This window comes from Chamaea fasciata, unplaced genomic scaffold, assembly GCF_029207755.1.
Source record: "Chamaea fasciata isolate MVZ Bird 193981 ecotype frontalis unplaced genomic scaffold, bChaFas1.0.hap1 SCAF_10, whole genome shotgun sequence".
NCBI classification, from domain to species: domain Eukaryota; kingdom Metazoa; phylum Chordata; class Aves; order Passeriformes; family Sylviidae; genus Chamaea; species Chamaea fasciata.
Genome location: NW_027094095.1, coordinates 10,796,743 through 10,815,403, shown reverse-complemented (window position 1 = coordinate 10,815,403; position 18,661 = coordinate 10,796,743). Strand labels below are relative to the sequence as shown.

The window sequence follows — 18,661 nt, the reverse complement described above, 5'->3', positions numbered from 1 at the left end:
CAAAGAGCTGAAGTTCAGAAAGAATTTTGGATTTAAAAACAACAGCAGGAATATGAAAAGCGAGTGTACCATAAAGATAATGAGTAGAGAGACCAAGCTAGGATGTATTTGCAATCAAACTGGTTTCTCCTCCAGCAATTGCATTGTGAAGCATCTAGATGGAATCTGTGGTCAAGAAACATCTAACATTTCAAAAACTCAGCATCACACACTGTCAGCTGTTCTCAGGATTATTTTGAGTGAAATCTCCTGTCTCTGTATGACAAGAAGTCATATGGATTTGGGTTTGAGCTTGTTTTTGAGCTAAAAGCTTTGAAGCACCTTTTTGTTCTGAAATGTGGCATCACAATGAATTTTGTTACAGATCATTTCCCTAATGATCACATTTCCTGTAGTGAGACTTTTCATCTTCCTCTATGACTGCACCAACACTGCAACCACTCACACTCTGCAACACCTTCCACCTCCGGTGAAAAGGCTCTAATAGTCCCATAGATGGAAAGAGGACTCAAAGAAATGTGTCACTCTTACTTCAGTCCTGGGTCAGAACTCTGCATCACCAGCACAGCTGATCTGTTTTGATTTGGGGGTTGGATTTATTTTACAAGAAACATAGATGGTAACTTCTATAACAATCTGCCTCCCTAAAACCTATCATCATCCCGATCATGTTAATTCTCATTTGCATTCACCTCCTGCAATGCCACAATAATTCCAGATCAGAAAATAAATGGAGCTGCTAAACATACTGAGCCCTGCTATAAAATTACTGGGACATTACTGTTATTTCTCTGCTCTTGATTTACTCTTCTTCATGTTCATTAAAAAATGCCACCCTCTGATCTGACTCAACTGTCCAAGCAACCATTTTATTGGTGCTCAATTTGATGCCTATGACTGGAATTAGGCAGAAATTTTCTGTTGGACATGACAGCAATCCTCTTCCAGGAAGAAAGATTAATGCCCTCAAGTCCTCCTGGAGTAGTTTTGCTGAATATCAGATTAAGTTCTAGTGTCCACCCTCACGTGGATGACAAGTAATTTATGCAGAAGGTTAACCCAGGATTTCTACAACTGGCTGAGGTGATGTACAGGCCTCCTACCATGCTGCTGATTGACCAAGAGGGTTCATTAAATTAATGGTTTGTTTCATGTGTTAATCAGTGTCATACTCTCAGTTTGGGTTGTTCAACAGGGCTTTTTGCTTCAGTTTGCTGCAGAGTATGTGACTTCCTTTATGAAATTACAGTCACAAACAATCAACTTCAACGTTTGGATTAAAAAATGTTCCTTCTTTTGTCTGCATTTCTGATTTTTTTTTTTTTTTTGGCTTCCTACTCAGCAAAAGGTCCAGAGTATTTCTTTTTGTTCAGCACCTTTTCAAGCGACCTTTTGGAAGTCAGCTCTCTGAATGTTTCCACTTAACAGAAATAATAACTTTTACTTGCTAAATGTTCTGAGCTCTGCGGAACAGTAAGATGTTTAGGAATGTGCACTGAAGTCCATTTATGAAGAAGAAAAATTTTATATCAGCTCTATGAAGTGACAATTTGCTATGATGAACAGGTATCCCAAGGCTCTTTTTTTTTTTTGCATTTCCTTTAATAAATAATTTTACCAGCACTTACTGAAATAAATACGTGATCTGATTTCTGCAAATACATACTTTTCCCTCTAATGACACAAATATTTTGCAAGGTGACATTGTCATAAAAAATGGTTTCTGGGTCTTTTAAGGAAATCACATTTCTTTGTCTCACTTAAAGATGAAAATGATCATCATTAACATTATGTTTCACTCAAAACCACTAAGATGTGTGTGAAATAATCAAGATTCAGGTACATTCTTGAAAGCAGGACTCTATTCTAAACCCTTTAGAAGAATCATTGTGTTTCTACTTGCATACAGAAATCCACACACTGTAAAAACTGGCAGTCTGTTCATGGTTTTTGAATCCTGAGTGGTGTCTGCGGGGTGGCCAAGAGAACAAGCCTTGTGTGTCTGGCCTGATAAACGATGTAGTTTAAATTCTTTATAAGGAATCCCAAGGAATTTGATCAAATTTAAACTAGTGAATAACTCTGCTTTCTTAATGGCACAGGTTTAAATAAGTGAAATACTGAAACCCTAGTAACACTGATTTTAAGACAAGCTATGTTGTCTCAGGCAAAACTCCCACAAACATAGTTTGAAAGCTTCTCCAGGTAAGAATCTTCTGCAGAGACACTACAGTCCTTCCTCTGGGCAGAATTCCTCCCCTCATACCTATAAGAATTGCCTATACTCTTTCTTAGACTGGAAGAATGACAGTGTTCTGCCTACACTTCCTGGAAACTGTGCCTAGGTCTGTGTGTCTGCTTTTATCAAAATATGCATCAAAGGTCAGGTAATTTTCCATACTCATCTAGAGATAAAGATGCCACCTATCTTGATGAATCAGTTCAAGAGTGTTAGTGCATTTCCCTCAAAAGGGATCAGATATAATCACTAAGAAAATGAAGTGCATTGTTTCCATGACTGTTTCCAAGTGTGCTTAGAATTACAATCATAGCAGATTCCACAGCTTCTCCCACTGTGGCCATCCAACCAGCTCTTCCCTGCCTTTGGAGCTGGTGGCAGGGGACAAGAGGCTGAGCAGGAAATCAGCCAGGAAGAGCTAATCAGACTTCTGCACTAGTTCTGGCAACTATAAGAAAGTATGAGCACAGGACACTGAGCACTAGTTTTAAAAAAGACAAAAAGACAAAAAAAGATAAAAGAGCAGAAAAAATGCTATCACTGAAGAAATGCTGGAGATAAGCCAGTAGGTTTTCATCCACTTTAGACTAACGGCAAAAGGTGATTCTGCCTGCAGTACTAATTTACACCTTTCATGAGAAAGAAACTCCCTGATTTACTAGGAAAGAAAACCACGCCATTTGTTTTAGCATCAGGGCTGCAGCTGCTACTACAAGTTACCAGTAAGTCAGCACATTCATTGTAAGCCAGTACAAAGGTCACAATTTCCAAAACAGATGAGGGATTCAGGAGCCTAAGTGACCCTCAAAATAGTCCCCCTCAAGAAAAAAAAAAAAAAAAAGTCTGTCGTCTTCCCCAGCAAAGAATACAAAGATACTTGCTTGAAATCAGTTTGTGCTGCAGAGATCCTAACATGACCCAAAGAAACCAAAGTATTTTCTTTTACTAGTAAACTCTTATCTTGGTATTACAGCAGTAACACAAAATTGACTTGACATCTTAGGGAGACCTGAAATAGTCAACAAATCAGGGATTTTTTTCTTCTTTCGTCACACTTTTTTTATACCTGGGCAAAAATATTAATATTTCTATACAATATTTTGCACTTATGTTTCCTACGGACATCCACTGTCCAAGTCTTGGAGCTGATTACTGATATAAAAAATATCTGTCTCACAGCTCAAGACAGATACAGTGCAGTGGTTTTTCAAAGGGATCTTTCTCCTACTTCCATTTCAGTTCTGTGCTCCATTAAATGGGAATTACTGCTCTTTGTCCAAACTGAAACCTAACACATTCTGAAAACTGCAGTTCCACATTTCCTGAAGAAACACAGATCTAGTGAAGATTGTTAAAAATATTCTCTACATTCATGTCATTTATTTTTAATGTGGGAACTACTTTTAGATGTTTCACTCCTTTCTACAAGAATCAGGAGTGTTTGATAAAGGAACATTTAAAGTCTTTTGTGCAAGGGCTTTGCAAATAAACAACATCAACAAATGCAATGCTCATTTTGACAGTAATAATTGAAAACAATACAAAAATAAGGATAACACCAACATGATACAAGGCATTTTCATGGTCATAAAGACAACAGGAACAATTGTCATCCTCAGAAATAAGTAGGAAAGACAGCTACCAATGGGATGTCCTTGGTCAAGTGGTACAGGGATGTGGTAGCTTTGGCACTAAGCTTCTGCAAAGAGATGAATATTTAACGAGACATTACTATGCATTTTAATACAAACTAAACAAACAAATAAATCCACATCAACACACAAAAAGCCCCAGAATTCCATTATTAGTTTTCAATTCTATTCTAAACATTGAAAGAGTAGCTCTAAAATAACTTTATGTACTTCATTTAAAATATTGACAGAACTTCAGCACAGAACTTCAGCCTGGAAAGTCACAGATACACGTGACTTTTACAGTATACACAATGTACAATGACTTCTTATAATAAAATCATACACACACAAGCTGCTCCAAAAGTCATTGTCCAGGGAGCAAAGACAATTACTCAAGAGCTGGCAAATACCCATTTGCATTGCCAGTGCAAAGCCCTAGTCCTTTCCCTTTCCTAACACTGCTGAACATCCACAGAGATGTTTCATTCTGTGATCACAGACTGCTCTTTTGGTCCAGCTTAGAACATGGCTCCAGAGCACGTGGTGAAGATACCTTTCACCTGCAGAGCTGATTCTGTACTTAAGCCATGGCAAAGAACCACAAGAACACAGAGATCTCACAACTAAGTAGTAAAATGGTGGTTTTGGTAACAGGATTAATATTCCAGATCTCATCACAGAATTCTTGTATGATGTTACAAAATGTACTCACACTAAATTTTACATGCAGCAATCATTAATAATTGGTCTGCATTTAACAGGTTCTTAATTATACCAGTCTGATTGATAAAAGTGGTGACCTTTCAAAACTGCAAATTAATCTGAGGTGCTTACCTCACGCCTTAAAGCACCCCTAACTTCAGGTAATTTTTCTGATTATTAGACTGATCTTTTCTTTGGCCCATTTTATCATCACAAGTATGAAAATCTATATTTTAGCTAGAGAAGATGAGCTGCAGCTTCAAAAAAAGTTAAAAAGAAGCAAGTATGTCTAGTTGTAGGAAGTTTTCAGTAGTAATTCTGTGAATATGGCCTGAACTGTACATTGAGCAACACAGATGTAAAACACTGAAAAGATTTTCATTCTCTTCACAGAAAAGAGAATCCAGTAGAGGAAAACCCTCTTTCTGAAGTTCTGAAGAACTTCTTGCAGTGAAGATGCTGATTGCATCCACCACCAGTACAAAGATCTGGTATCAGCCATAAGTCAGCTTTATCACTCTATCATTGCAGTGTTCTTCAAAGACTACCTTAGAGATCTAAAGCAGTTTTTATAAAGTGTGTAGGGTTACTGTACTTGCTTCCTTCCCCCTACAGTTACTCATTATTTTGAGGAAAGGCTGTCATTACAGACAGAGCCCTGATTTTACAGCAAGATGATATTAATAAGCTGTTATTACACACAAATTACAAAATACAACTCTATTGAAGGCTCTGCTTACAGCTGTATCTTATGATCAACTAGTGCATTCGCAAACAGAGCTATTCCAAATGTTTAACATCTCAGAACAAAAACTTTTCACTCAAACTTGCAATCATCTAGAACCAAAAAGCCCTTGTGACCCTGAAATCCAACACTGCAAATCAAAACCAATCAACTCCACAAAAATCAACCAAACAAAATCAAACCAAAACTGCCCAACCTTCTGTAGTGTTCAGTAGATATTTTTAAAAATATTCTATACTGTATTACAGATCCAGGTCACATTTGAATTAATTGCAGGCAATCGATCTCCAGAGCTTGAATCTACAGAATTCACCAGGAAACATGATTTTTTCTTTTCAGTCTAAATAAATCAGGTCAATTACACATCAAAAATAATTTATTATTGTTATTACTATTTATGAGCACTGAGATATGAAAGTGCTGACTGCAACCTAAAATGAACTTTTGAACAGAAGAGAACAGAATATGGAATCTCTCTTCCACATCCAGATGCTGTTCATGTTAGCTCATCTCCTGCAGCTAGAGGAACAGCTACAAGAATTGAGAATCAGGAGGGTGGGATTACATGCTCTCCCATACAAGAGTGAATGTGTGTGTGTGTGTTTGTAACACAACATCTACACATTCTGTCGTTTGTTTACTGCATTTCACTCACTGGTGGGAGAATGCAATATGTTAATGAAAGGATTAAACAGCTGGAGAAAATAATAATTCCAAATAAATATAGTGCCTTTGTATGTGACCTGATTTTTTACTGTTTCCACATAGCAAGAGAGAAGCTTTGGAACATCTTAAATTTTTACCCACAGTAGTTTTATCATTAAGTGCTATCTTCCAGGAATACTTGCACCAGTTGTTGGCATGTATAAAAGTTCTAAGAGCACAATGTGATGACATGTGCTATACATGGACCTGTGTACTGCAGTTTATACTGAATCCTGGGAATAATTTATTGCATGCTGCTTTGAATGAGGTGTTGTATGCCCCTTTTTCAGAAAAGAAAATAAATATCACAGGGGATTAAGCAAGTTCTCTGGCTGGCCATGTTCGCTGCTATCACTTTTTCCATTACCAGTCTTTCCTTTCACCTCTAAAGTATTCCCTTTTAAGAACTATCCATGCTGTCCAGAATCAGATCAAAAATCCTTTGAGGAAAAGACCATACTTCCATCCTACATTTGTCTAGCACCTGGCCCAGCAAGAATGCTTGACTACAACCATGGAAAATAGCTCTCCTATAAACACAGAAGTAAGACAGTCACAACCACACAGAGGAGCAGCTTGTTCCTGACTTCCCAAGTAGCTCTTTCTTTCCTTTCAAAGTACTCAGTATTCACAACTTCAGAAAAATTTTCAGAAAATATTAACTTGCAGCTGCACACTACAGTTTTTCACACTGTTTCAGTGACCAACACATGAAGGTCCTCTGAAAATCTGATTATTTTCTTTTACGTAACAACAGTTCCCAAGTGTTTAGGAGATTACAGTCAAAGCCAGGGATATTTCTTCCAAGCAGCTTTCTCAGGGCAGCTAACAGAAAATCAGATCTTGGAGTTTGAAAACTACCAGTAGGTTTAAAGAAAAAAAAAAAAAAAAAGGAAAAAGAAATCAGAAAGATAAAATAAATTCTGTGAGACACTTGAAAGCCTTTTCAGACTTTCCACTGACGTCACCACTGAGGTGAGACTCAGGTGAGCAGCAATTCTATTGTGAAGAGAAACAGCATCAGCTGCAGTGAGAGCAGCTGAAAATGGCATTTCTGACATGCATTTTGTTATGAAAATGTCTTCCTTGCTTGGTGAAAGTGTGGTTTTTAGAAGCCATGGTCTGCAAGCAGCCCTTCCCTTGCCATTTAAGGCACCCTCCTGCAATGACAACACACTTAATGACATCCACATTTGTAAATGGTTTTCTTTCCAATATTAACACAAAAACTTCAACCAGCTACTGCACCAAACATTTATTCTAGTCTAGTCTATTTATTTAGGGCAGTGCAAAACTGCATCTTAGCAGGCCATTGAGCCCAGTATTAATTACAGCAGGAAGACAAATGCAGCTAATGCTTTTTTATCAACTTTTGGAATAACTGATCCATATCTTGGCATTTTTCTCCTGAACTTTTCTGTGATTTCTAATTAATTTAATGCATCCTGTGTTGATTCAAATGGCATTTTAGGTGATTTCCATAACTGTATTCCTCTATAAATAATATCTTACCACATATTAAAACTTAACTATTTTATCACTTCAAAATCCTCATGGCCAAACCCACTAGTCTGTGGAAAAGTAAAAAATGGTGAATTTGACAGGCCAAAACTACAGAATTTTATGAAATTTTCATGTCTGAGTACTATAAAGCCTTGATCTGTTACTGTCAAGGTTAAATAACTCTTTATAGATTTCACATTCATTTCCTTTAGCTGCCTCCCTTGTATTCAGCACCATTCCACTGTAAACCTTCTAAACTGCAAAGGGAGCTGACACTGGGTTAAGTTGCTATTATTCATACTTTTTTTCTGAGAGCAAGAGTATTGGATGTCTCTCAAAAACATTTATTTCTAAGTCATTCCAGTAGCAGACAAAGATAGCGAAATCAGAAATGCTACTTATGCCTACCAACGCATATTTCTTTCCCTCAAACCTCAACCACATTTCTTACCTCAGACTAACACACCAGACTGCAGGTGTGTAGAGGATGTAGAAAGATCTTTCACTTCTGTTGAGGCAGCACAGTTGAGCACAGAAGCATTAATGAAGCTGCAAATCAAGTCAAGCTTTTTTCTCTACTTGTTAGGCAGTCTCAGGTACCCCAAATATTACCCTTCCACTCACACACATTGCACAGTCATGCACATTCCCAGACTGTATTTTGGGAGAAGCATACAAGAGACCTAGGGAAAGAATCTCTTACTGCCATCAGGGACCAAGTAAAATAAATCCCACATAATTTTAAAAATATATATTTCATCATTTAAAGTCTTGCAAAAAGGTGTGACATGAATAAAGAAATCCTCCAGCTACTCTATCCAAAACTCATTAAAACTGGAAGATTTCTCTAAGGTGTATACACATGTGATTTTGCATTCATTTCAAACATCAAAGGTCTATCTTAAGAGGTTAATCAAACTGCTGCAGTAGCAGCACTGGTCATCTTTTCTTTGATTATGTGAGTGTACGATTTTACAGCATATGCTGACAAAGTCAGCTTGGCATGCACTTCTCTAGAACAGTTGTTTAGGTTTATAACTGCTACCACTGAGACTCCTAAAACACCTAATTTACTAGACAGGTTTCCTATTGTATTTACGCTTAAGTGTGGAAGATTCTTTAGAACATGAAACCTTTTGCAGCTGTGATCTGTTTAGCACACCTCAGCTCTTCCACAGACACAGGAAGTAAAAGGCTGGTGGTCCTGTTCTGGTGTTTCAAGAATTCATTGACCAGATTCAGATATTTCACCCATATTTCACCCAATAATGGGTAAAATAGAGACCACAGCTGATGTGATCATGCTTTACAGAATTTCAGATTTGCTTAAGTTAAGCACAGTATGGGTTGTTCTTACTCAGCACAAAAGTATCAGCTCCCCATTGACAATACCTGTGCTTTAGGACTGAGAAAAAGGTAGAAATTCATGCACAAGTCATTTGCTCCCTACTTTTGCTTTCTTTGCTCAGATACACTACCCAAAATGCTCTAATGCACAGCCAATTTCATCACATCAATTGGTGGTAGTTTACATGTTGCAAGACACAGGCATACCTGTAAATATTTAAGGAATTAGGACTCTACATTTTTCCACAAAGTAAGTGTTACTATCTTCAACTTGACAGATGATGAAACTGAGGTCTGGAGAAATGAAAGCACCACTTCACACCAGGAGTTTCTGAGACAGCCTAGACTGCAACTGACTTCTGTCTTGTAGATCTTATTCTAGAAGCCTGACTCTGCTTTGCTATGTATCTTACCCTATTTTCCCCCCACATAAATCTTAACCTACAAGCCTCCAGAAACAGTTCAGGGCTTAATACCATCTTAAATATTTAATTCACAGCTTTGCAGTGTATATGATTATCTGGAAAGGCAACACCGGCCCTATACTTTTGTAACATCTCAGTTGAGGTTCTGTATTATATATATCTCTGAGTGTAAAAATCTTTCAACTCATATAGGACATATGCTTCAGTTAATGAACTACTATTTCCTTCTATATTTTACAAAGAACTTCATTGTATGGCTTCATTTTTCTATTAGACAGCTATTTTGATTATTTCTCTTACTGTCAAGATAAGAGTCTATTTCAAAAGGCAATTAAAAATATTCCTCCATGGAGTCCATATTTTTGAAACAACAAAAAAGTCATTCATGCCCTACAAAAGGTACCTCTAGAGCTCTTTGCAAGGCAGTGGGATTATGAATGAAGAACAGACAGATTGTGAGAGAAGTCTTTGAAACTAAAGAATAGAAACCTAAGCAAGCAGGCCAGCCGAGAAGGCACTGACACAGAGGGAATAACTGCAAGAACAGTACTGCAAAGTAGTGGTATAAAAGAAAAGAAGTGGATCCTGTTAGCTATACAACACTATGGATAATATAAGCTAGCACTGAAGTGCTCACAGCTAGTTTCTAAAATCCTGGCATTGAAGGCCCCAAACTGCTTTACTTCAAAGGGAAAAAAGCCTGGAAATAGATAAAATGTTGAAACAGTTACTGAAACACCAGTGAAAAAACCTGTTTGCAAGTGCATGGATAGCCTGGAAATACATCAGGAAATGCAGGCTAAAAGAACAGTCAAGTTGCAGGGAAATAAACAACTTTCGTAACTGTATCTGTTATTTTAATCTTGATATTTACAGGAGGAAGTCAGTTTTGCCACTCTTTAAAACTTCTCACCTCTTTTCTTTTTTTTTTTTTTTTTTTTTTTCTTTCACAGAAGTGCTTTAGGGCCTAAACTGAGCTTTGAAGAGAGTCAGCTACTTCCTCCAAAATATACTGGATGCACTTCTTAAGTCTGTCTGAAAGAAAAAACTGGTTGATTTCTGGTTATGTACGATTTAAGATAAATCAGTGTGAGCGATGGCTATCTCAGGGTGATGCAGGAAGCAGCAGAGCTCGGGGGCACTGCTGTCTCCCCGGCAGAGCTGGCAGTTGCAGTGCCAGCAGCCAGCTCGGTGAGCCCATCTGCACTGAGCAGGCACTAACACCTGGCCCAGCCCTGCCTAAGCCACGGCACTCCTGTAACACACACGCTCTGCCGGGGCTCAGAGGAACTCACAGCCACAGAGCTGAACTCCTGCTAGCAAGCCTTGCCCAGCACTTCACACCTTCCTGTAGCACTTCTCATTCCTCTGCTGTCTCGGGGTCCATCTCGGCAGCCACGCCCGTGCTGTGCTCTCGCCTCTTTGGTTCTCATCCTGGGACTGGCACCAGAGGAGGAATAGCCTCCCAAAGCAGGGGGAATGACTCAGGGTAAGGAGTTAACCACACCAGGTAGCTCACTGAGTACAAAAAGTCAAGCCATGACAGCAGACTTCAGTGTGGGCGAAACTCTTCTGCCTTCCTGGTGGACCAGATTTACGCTTATGAATATTAACTTTTAAAGTAGATTGAGAATGCAAACAGAGAACAGACATTTCCACGGCTTGCTGCTCTTTCCCAGTTCCCAGCAGGATACAGTAAATACCCCAATGCAGCTGCACAGCAAAGGAAAACAATATATCCAATGTATTCCCATCTTCAGCAGGGAGACTGCTGCTTTGTTCAATGCATACACATGCTACCGGACTAGCAGGCAGTTCTGAAGATAGGTCATGGGAGCCAGAAAAACAGAGCCTGATTCCTGACACCCACATTTTGAAAAGTCACTTCATCCTGTTTCCTCTCCCCATTTCTTCTGCCTTATTTCATTATATATATGTATATATATGTATATATATACACACACACACACACACACACATATATATATATATATGTATATATATATATATGTATATATGTATATATGTATATATGTATAGTGCTCCTCTGTGGCTGCTTTTTGCTTTCCCTGCTGCTGTGCTGCTGGTCCCCTCACTCTGCTGTGCTTGGGGACATTTTGAGGACAGCAGTGGGGATGCACAGGGACTGGCAGATGGCTGGGGCAGCGCTGCTGTTTCTGTGCTGCTGGACTGGACACGCTGGAACTCCAGTGTGAGCTTGAGTCAAAGGGACTGTGACTGGTGCAGGTGCACCCCTGAAGGTGTTGGGACCCAAGGACAGCCCTGTGCTGCAGCAGGGATACCTGGAGGCACCAGTGGGTGTTCATGAGGCCGTGCTGGAGCCCCTGAAATCGTGTGGCCATGGATAAACCCACAGCAGAGCAGTAACACCCCGCAGGGCCTGCAGCCAGGGGCAAGGCCGTGTGGGGCAGGTTGGCTTTCTGAGGGCACAGGGGCTGTGGGTGAGGCCGTGCTGGAGCAGGTCTGTTCCTGAGGGCACGGAGGCCCATGGACAGGGCTGTGCTGGAACAGCTGCCCCTCTGAGCCACTGTGGCTGTGGATCAATCAATCCATGCAGCAGCAGGTGTGTCCCTGAAGAGACTGGCTCATGGACAAGGCTCCACTTGGAGCAGGTACAACCCTAAGGGACTGCAGTCCATGGGTAAATCCAAGCTGGAATAAGGGCAAGGGGAGGAGTTCATTGCAATGTAAAACCTGACAGAGAGTGGGTAAGAGATTGCAATAGAAATACCTTTAAATTGTTGTAACCCATTATTTGAGTTGCATATTATAGGAATTACTATGGCAAGAACCACCCAAACCTACAGAGGAGAAGCCTTTCAAGAAACAGGACAAGTGCAACAGGAACCCCAGCTGAGCTGACTTTGGTGCCCAACAACCACAAAACAAACCACCTCTTTCTGTCCTGAGTGCCACCATGACAGGGAGCCAAAGTCATGCACTAAATGGACTCAATGGACATGTCCTGGACATCTTATGAGCACTCTGCAGTGATGATAGACTAAGGGAATAATATATATGTATTACACCAAAGGATGTAATATTGTATTGGACAGTGTAGGATATAAACGGTATGGGATAAAGAAATCCCTCTATTATAAACACTGCTTCCAGCACAAACCCAAAACATCGTCCCATACTAGCTACTACGTCCAAAATTGACACTATCCTAGACAAAACCAGTGCCTGGTGAAGCTTGATACTTTTAACTTGTAAAAAAAAAAAGTCACACCCAAAACTATCAAACAATTATTTCATTTCTTGATATAAAGGAAGTGGCTCAGAAGTGGGTGAAAGCTTTTGAAAGCTGTCAAATTGCTAACACTTTTGTGGAGGAGGGGGAGAACTTGAAATAATGATCTAATGGAAATAGTGCTTGTTCTGCAAGCATTTCTTTTTCCTAAAGGGAAGCAAAGGTGCTTTTCTGACTTTTTTAGAGTGGGTTAGGGGTTTTGGGGGGAGGGCTTTGCGGCGGTTTTTTTGAGGTGTCTGATTACCACTACACATCTCTTTCTTATCAGAAAAATTAGTTGGATACATGCTTTTATCTGAGGGATCTACACAGTGAAAAGGCCTTTGTGTAGGCTCTAACTCCTATTTTGTTTGGTTTCATGGAGTTTGATGGTCTTAAAAGTGGCTTGGTGATAACAGGAAATAAGTAATGTTCTATAGAATGTCTGAGCTTGTGGAGGAAGTAAGACAACCTTAAAATTTCTCCTAAGTTTTCAAAATCACTAGGCACAATAGGCTGTTGAAGAATAAATTTAGTAATAACAGAAGAATTTCCAATGCCCACCTAACACTTACAATTGAGTGCCTGAAAAGTGATTGCCATAAAACCAAAGCCTACACCACCCTTTCGAAACGCTGTTCCTCCATTAACAAACCCCTCCCTAGGAGGCTGCCCAATGTCCCTTGGCCACAAGGCAGAGCAGTCTGCACAGCACACATGAAGTGTAATGGTTGTGTCACCCTGAGAGGAGAAGCCATCTCTGTGCCAAACTACATCATAAAAACAAGGTCCATGATGTTGTGTACCTGATACTACAGCATGAGATTTAATTAAGTGTAGTAGAGAGGAGTTAAAATATTTCCTTGAGGCTCTTCAGTTTAGTAAATGTAGAGAGAACTGGCTCAAGTCAGACTACTGTGTATGAACAGAGAAAAATAACTATTACTTGAAATAAAATGCTACTACTCATTTATCTGTCTTCCAGCCCTCTCTGTCAGCTAACATGTTGACTTTCTGTGGAGGTGGCTGAGAGAGCAGACAGTAACCTGCCTTTTCTGGAGAAAAGGTAGCAGTGGGAAGTCTCAGAAGGACTTATAAAGTGGAAAGTAGGACAGCAGATTAAAAAGAAAGGACAGGAAAAGCAAGAGATTTTGTTCTTTTCCGCTACAGTGCAGCATTCACTTGTTTTCTTAAAATCTCCAGCAGCTATCAGCCAGATTTATGCAGTGCTGTCTCTGTTCAGAGATTTTCAGGGACAAGAGAGCCAATGCTCAGGCTTCAAATGCTCTTCTTAGCTGGTTATCAACTAAAGGCAGATCATTTTGTTGCTTACATCAGTATGAACCTGGAGTTACTATAGTGACATAAGGGCAGAAGCATGAATAAATTCCGTATAAATGAAAAGAGATTTCAGCCCTGCATTTAATTCGCTGCCATTTCAGAAAAAATATTTCAAGCCATTTTGTGTCTGCCATCAACTATCTCAAATGACATTACCAGCTAAACTGATGGAAGATACATATACATAAAATGTTGCCTTTTCTTCTGAAGAAAATATTTAACATGGATACTTTTTTGACATAATATTAAGTATTACCTCAAGATTAACTGCTTTTCTCGCTACTCTCTTTATCTGTAACATCTAACATGTTCTCTTGGGGTCTATCTTTCTCTCAAAAAATCAAGCAACAAATTCACCTGCAAAGTACCTGTGGGGTAATCAGATTTTCCAAAACCTATTTATGGAGCAGGTTTTACAAAATAAATAAACAACGTCTATTTTACAAAATAAGTAATTTACCAATAGTAGAGATTAATTTACAATTTTCAGAATTTGTTACTAACCCACCTGCAGTAAAAAAATCAAAACTTGAGGAACTTGAGAATGTAAGCAGATTCTGTGATCAGGGAGTGGCTAACATTGATGGGAAGATGTTTTTCTTGAAGTATTTAAACACAGAAAGCCGGTATTATAACATGTGATAAAGCTGAAAAACTACATGGAACGGGTTCACATAAGAGACCTAAATGTATTCTTTTACAAATTCAGCTACAAATGTGGTTGGTTTTTTTATAGAGTTTGTATAACTCTCACATGGGACCACGCGGGAGACATTTTACCCTAGTACATGATGCATCAATCTTCCTGACCTAGGTTCTTACACCATTGCATGCAGTTGTATTCTAATTTCTGAACCAAGAAGGCATTTCACCCCTTTGCAAAGCTTTTCATTGGTTTTACATCTACAGAGGATATTGAGGGATCAAAATGAGAGAAAGAAATATCAGTTGCAACCTACCTTTGAGAAAAGCATCCTGTCCCAGAAAAGCAACACCAAATGCTAAGAGTTTAAGCCACAAAAACATGGTTATTTCTGGAAATCAGATGTATCCTTATGAAACAGCATGTGTCTCTCTCTGGAAAGCAAAATAAATGTTATCTGTCTGCAAAAGAATTTCTTCAGAGAATTTGAACCCAGAAGGAGACTAACTAGGCACATACATTGCACTGCCTGCTTATCTGTGAAGGAGCCGCTTCCTCTGTTACCCTAACTAACCACTCGCAAACTCGCAATGCACTGTAGTGATGTCAGAGACAATTACTTCTTCAAAAAAACTTCTTTCAGTTTCCAGGAAGTCAAAGGGGTTTTTCTTAGGTTCCTGCAGTAATACTTAGCTTCCTTAATTCAACTAAAGTCGATTATTTTCAGCTATTTCTTCCTTAGTACTTAGGAGCTACACGAGACTTCACTTTTCATAGGACTGGATTTAGCAAAGTCATTTTTTTCCCTTCATGTGAACTCTTCTGCACATATTCACTGATTCTCATAAATGTTATGTATGTTTCTTGAGATTTCTGTTGAGAGAAAGAGAAACCCTCACCATGAGTCACCAAAACACTTGTTCTGACAACAAGGCCTTCATAAAAATGCTTCCTCAGGTGAAGTAACTGATTAAATGAAAACCGTTTAAACATGGGGTTAAGCTAGATGATCTCTAGAGGTCCCTTCTAACCCTAACTATTTCATGACTCTGTGGGATATATTTCTGAATCTTTCTACAAGGATGTTTTTCTGGATATGGAAGTAATACACAACAAACGGATAGAGGCAGTCTAATTCTGTTTTCTGTAATGTTTAGAACTGGAGAACTCAATACAATTCTTTGCCATGATAGTGCAGGAGGATTGTTGTCACTTCCATGGACTTGATACAAGATACAGCAAAGACATTTTCCCTCACTGCATGCACTGAGACAGTTCTCAACAACTTGGTAACAAATGTCTCTTATATAGTAGACTACAAGGGGAAGAAATGTTCAATTGCTTCCCTTTTTGAAGATCTCCAAGGTTCTAAAAGAACCAGCAGATTCTAAAGGTTCTAAAAGAAGAGAAGAAAATACTTTTGTGCTGTCTATTTATAAGTCCTTCAGAGACTCCCTAAGCATCACACAGGAAAAAGTTGCACAAATTCACACAATAATTCACAAATTACATGACTGAATCAAACTCCTCGTAAGATTAAACAAACACATCTTCTACAATTTTGATTCAAGTCTTACAACACAGGCCAAAATCTTAGCTCTCATTAAGCAGTACGTCTCCATACAAAATGGCTGTAAATAATAATTATATTGATGCAATGATATTGCTCTAAGACTCCAGAGACTCCAATTTTGATATACAATAACTTCATCATCCTGGAGTAGTCACAAATTAAATTTGGACTATAGCCATACATTGCCTGCAGTACTGATATCTTAGTCCCTTTTATCCTAGACAAAAGCAGGATACCAGCATGGCTGAAATGTGCCATCTGATGAGTAGACTGCATGTCATCCTGTGAAGAATTTCTCATAAAGGTTCTCAAAAAGAACCAGGCTCCATTCCCACCTGACCTTCCCCATTAGTTTTACACAATCTCCACTCAACCCCTCAAGCTGTGACACCAAGACAAATTCCCGCAGAGCAGATCTTTTCTGGCTGTGTGATATTTACAGAGCTTCCACAGCACTGAAATATTGCAACATACCCTCTCTATTATTTAGTGAGAACATCACACACTCCAGTGATCCCACCATTCTAAGTATCCTGCGAACCATAAACCATCAGTTGTTAAAATGAATGACCAAAGTTATAAATTTACATAAGAAGGACATGGAACTGTTGGAGCAAGTCCAGAGAAGGGTCACGAGGTTGATGAGAGGATTGGAGCACCTTCCCTATGAAAACAGGCTGGGAAAGTTGGGGCTGTTCAGCCTGGAGAAAGTTGTGTGGAGCCCTCATCTGAAGGGGCCTAGATGGAAGCCAAAGGATTCTTCATAAAGAACTGTAGTGACAGGACAAGCAGTAACAGGTACAAGTTGAAAGAAGGGAAATTTAGGTCAGAGGTTGCGGATGTCCAAACACTGGCAGTGTTCAAGGCCAGGTTGGATAAGGCCCTGGGGAACCAGGTCTAGTGGGAGATGTCCCTGCCCATTGAAGGGGGGTTGGGACTGGATGATCTTCAAGGGCCTTCCAACCCCTAACATTCTATGATTCTGTTAGAAGCTGCAAAGTCTTTTTCCAAAAATAAACTGCAGTCTCCTTTCTCAAGGTTAAACCCAAAACTTTCCTTTTGAGGAAATGGGAGAATTAATTTATTCTACTTGCACATGAAACAACTGACTTTTAAAATAAATCCTTTCTCAGGACAGAGCCTGAAATTTTAATTGGCCAACATGATTATGTCAGTATGTAACTAGGGCAGTATACTTCCCCTGTGCTGGAAAGGATCAAAGCCAGAACCATCCATTTGTGCTAATAAGGATTTCTAAAATGACATTAAAAATGTGCAGCTGCTTAAGTTACCCATCTCTTTGGAAGTCTTTCTCTTCTGTAAGCTCTTAAAAGAGCCACCAAATACCTCCAAAAAAACCACCCAAACAGTGTAAGATGCAAATCTTTCCTTGTCTGATTCACCTATCTTGAAATACATCAGATTTGTTAAATTATCATAAATATCTCCTATTCTGTGCTATTAAAAACCAGCTCAAAGGGCAATTGTATCACAACTGCAATAAAAGTTTAAAAATGTAAGTGCCATATAATAATCAATTTTTCTTTCAATTTGCACCTGAAGGCTTTGGGAAAGATCACTAATCCGTTGTCTCCTTCCTCATACCAAAAATTTAAAGAAAAGAGCCCTTGAAATATAGAGAAAAGAAAGGGAATTCAAAGAAGAAAGTATTAAAGCAGTATGTCCTTGCTCCAGATGAGTTTCAAATATTGTTATAAAGCAATTTACATAATTTTATATTGAAATCATGATAAAATAGATTGATTGTGTACCAAAGTGGTTTATGACATGTTTGTCATACAATATTAGTTCTGCCATTTGAAAATGGCAGAAATTTCTGTGCTGAAGCTACCATATAATTACAAGTAAATTAACCACTCCAGTCTAATCTAAAAAAAAAAAAAAAAATGAAAGCAAACAACAAATGAAAAATAAAATTAGTTGCATTTCAGAACTAGATAATATTTCACAGGCATACATGTAGACTATATTCAGCTTCAACACCTAAAACAGACCACAACTGGCTGTGACTGACAGTCACAAAAAAAAAAAAAAGGCTTTTCCTGAGACACTGAAATGAATACTTTATATTTTTATAAATATTTTATATTTATATATATTAGACTTTATATATTCAGATACTTTATTCTTACAATAGATTTCTGAAACAGATGATCTAAGGAGAGACACAAATCAAGATGCAGTGAAAGTTCCCGCTGGTTTTGATTTGCATTGATTTACACCTGATTCAGATGTCCCACATGGGAGTAATAATTGATGACTAAGGAAATGATGACAAAGGTATTATCAATGCTCATTCCAAATTCTCTTTCTCTTCCAGTTCTCAGTCAATCCTAGGAATATTCACTCATCCCCCTGAGTAACCTGGGAGGAGGAGTCTGGTTCTCTCACTGCTAATAAGACCTTGGAGCCAGAAGCTGTGATCCTCAAAACACTCCACACACCCATCTCCGTGCACAGCCTCTCATAAGACATCAGACAAAACTGCTGTAGGTGCTCAGTGATTGATGTTAGACAGTGCAAAAGCTCT

At 38.8% G+C, this 18,661-nt stretch overlaps 1 protein-coding gene across 3 annotated transcripts in view; it reads right to left on the bottom strand.

Annotated features, from left to right (window-relative positions):
- The window catches only part of PTPRC (protein tyrosine phosphatase receptor type C), a 58,507-nt gene extending 43,406 nt beyond the window's left edge, over window positions 1–15,101 (bottom strand). The window contains exons 1-2 of one of the 3 annotated variants that reach the window (XM_066192284.1): window positions 15,057–15,101; window positions 14,854–14,971 (exon numbers count right to left, since the gene is read on the bottom strand). In XM_066192284.1, the coding sequence (XP_066048381.1) occupies window positions 14,854–14,920 (67 nt within the window). In that variant the 5' untranslated portion in view covers window positions 14,921–14,971; window positions 15,057–15,101. Of the gene's footprint in view, window positions 1–14,853 lie in introns of all 3 variants that reach the window. The other 2 variants (XM_066192285.1, XM_066192286.1) reach the window with 2 other exon arrangements.
- Between the last annotated feature and the right edge of the window lie 3,560 nt (window positions 15,102–18,661).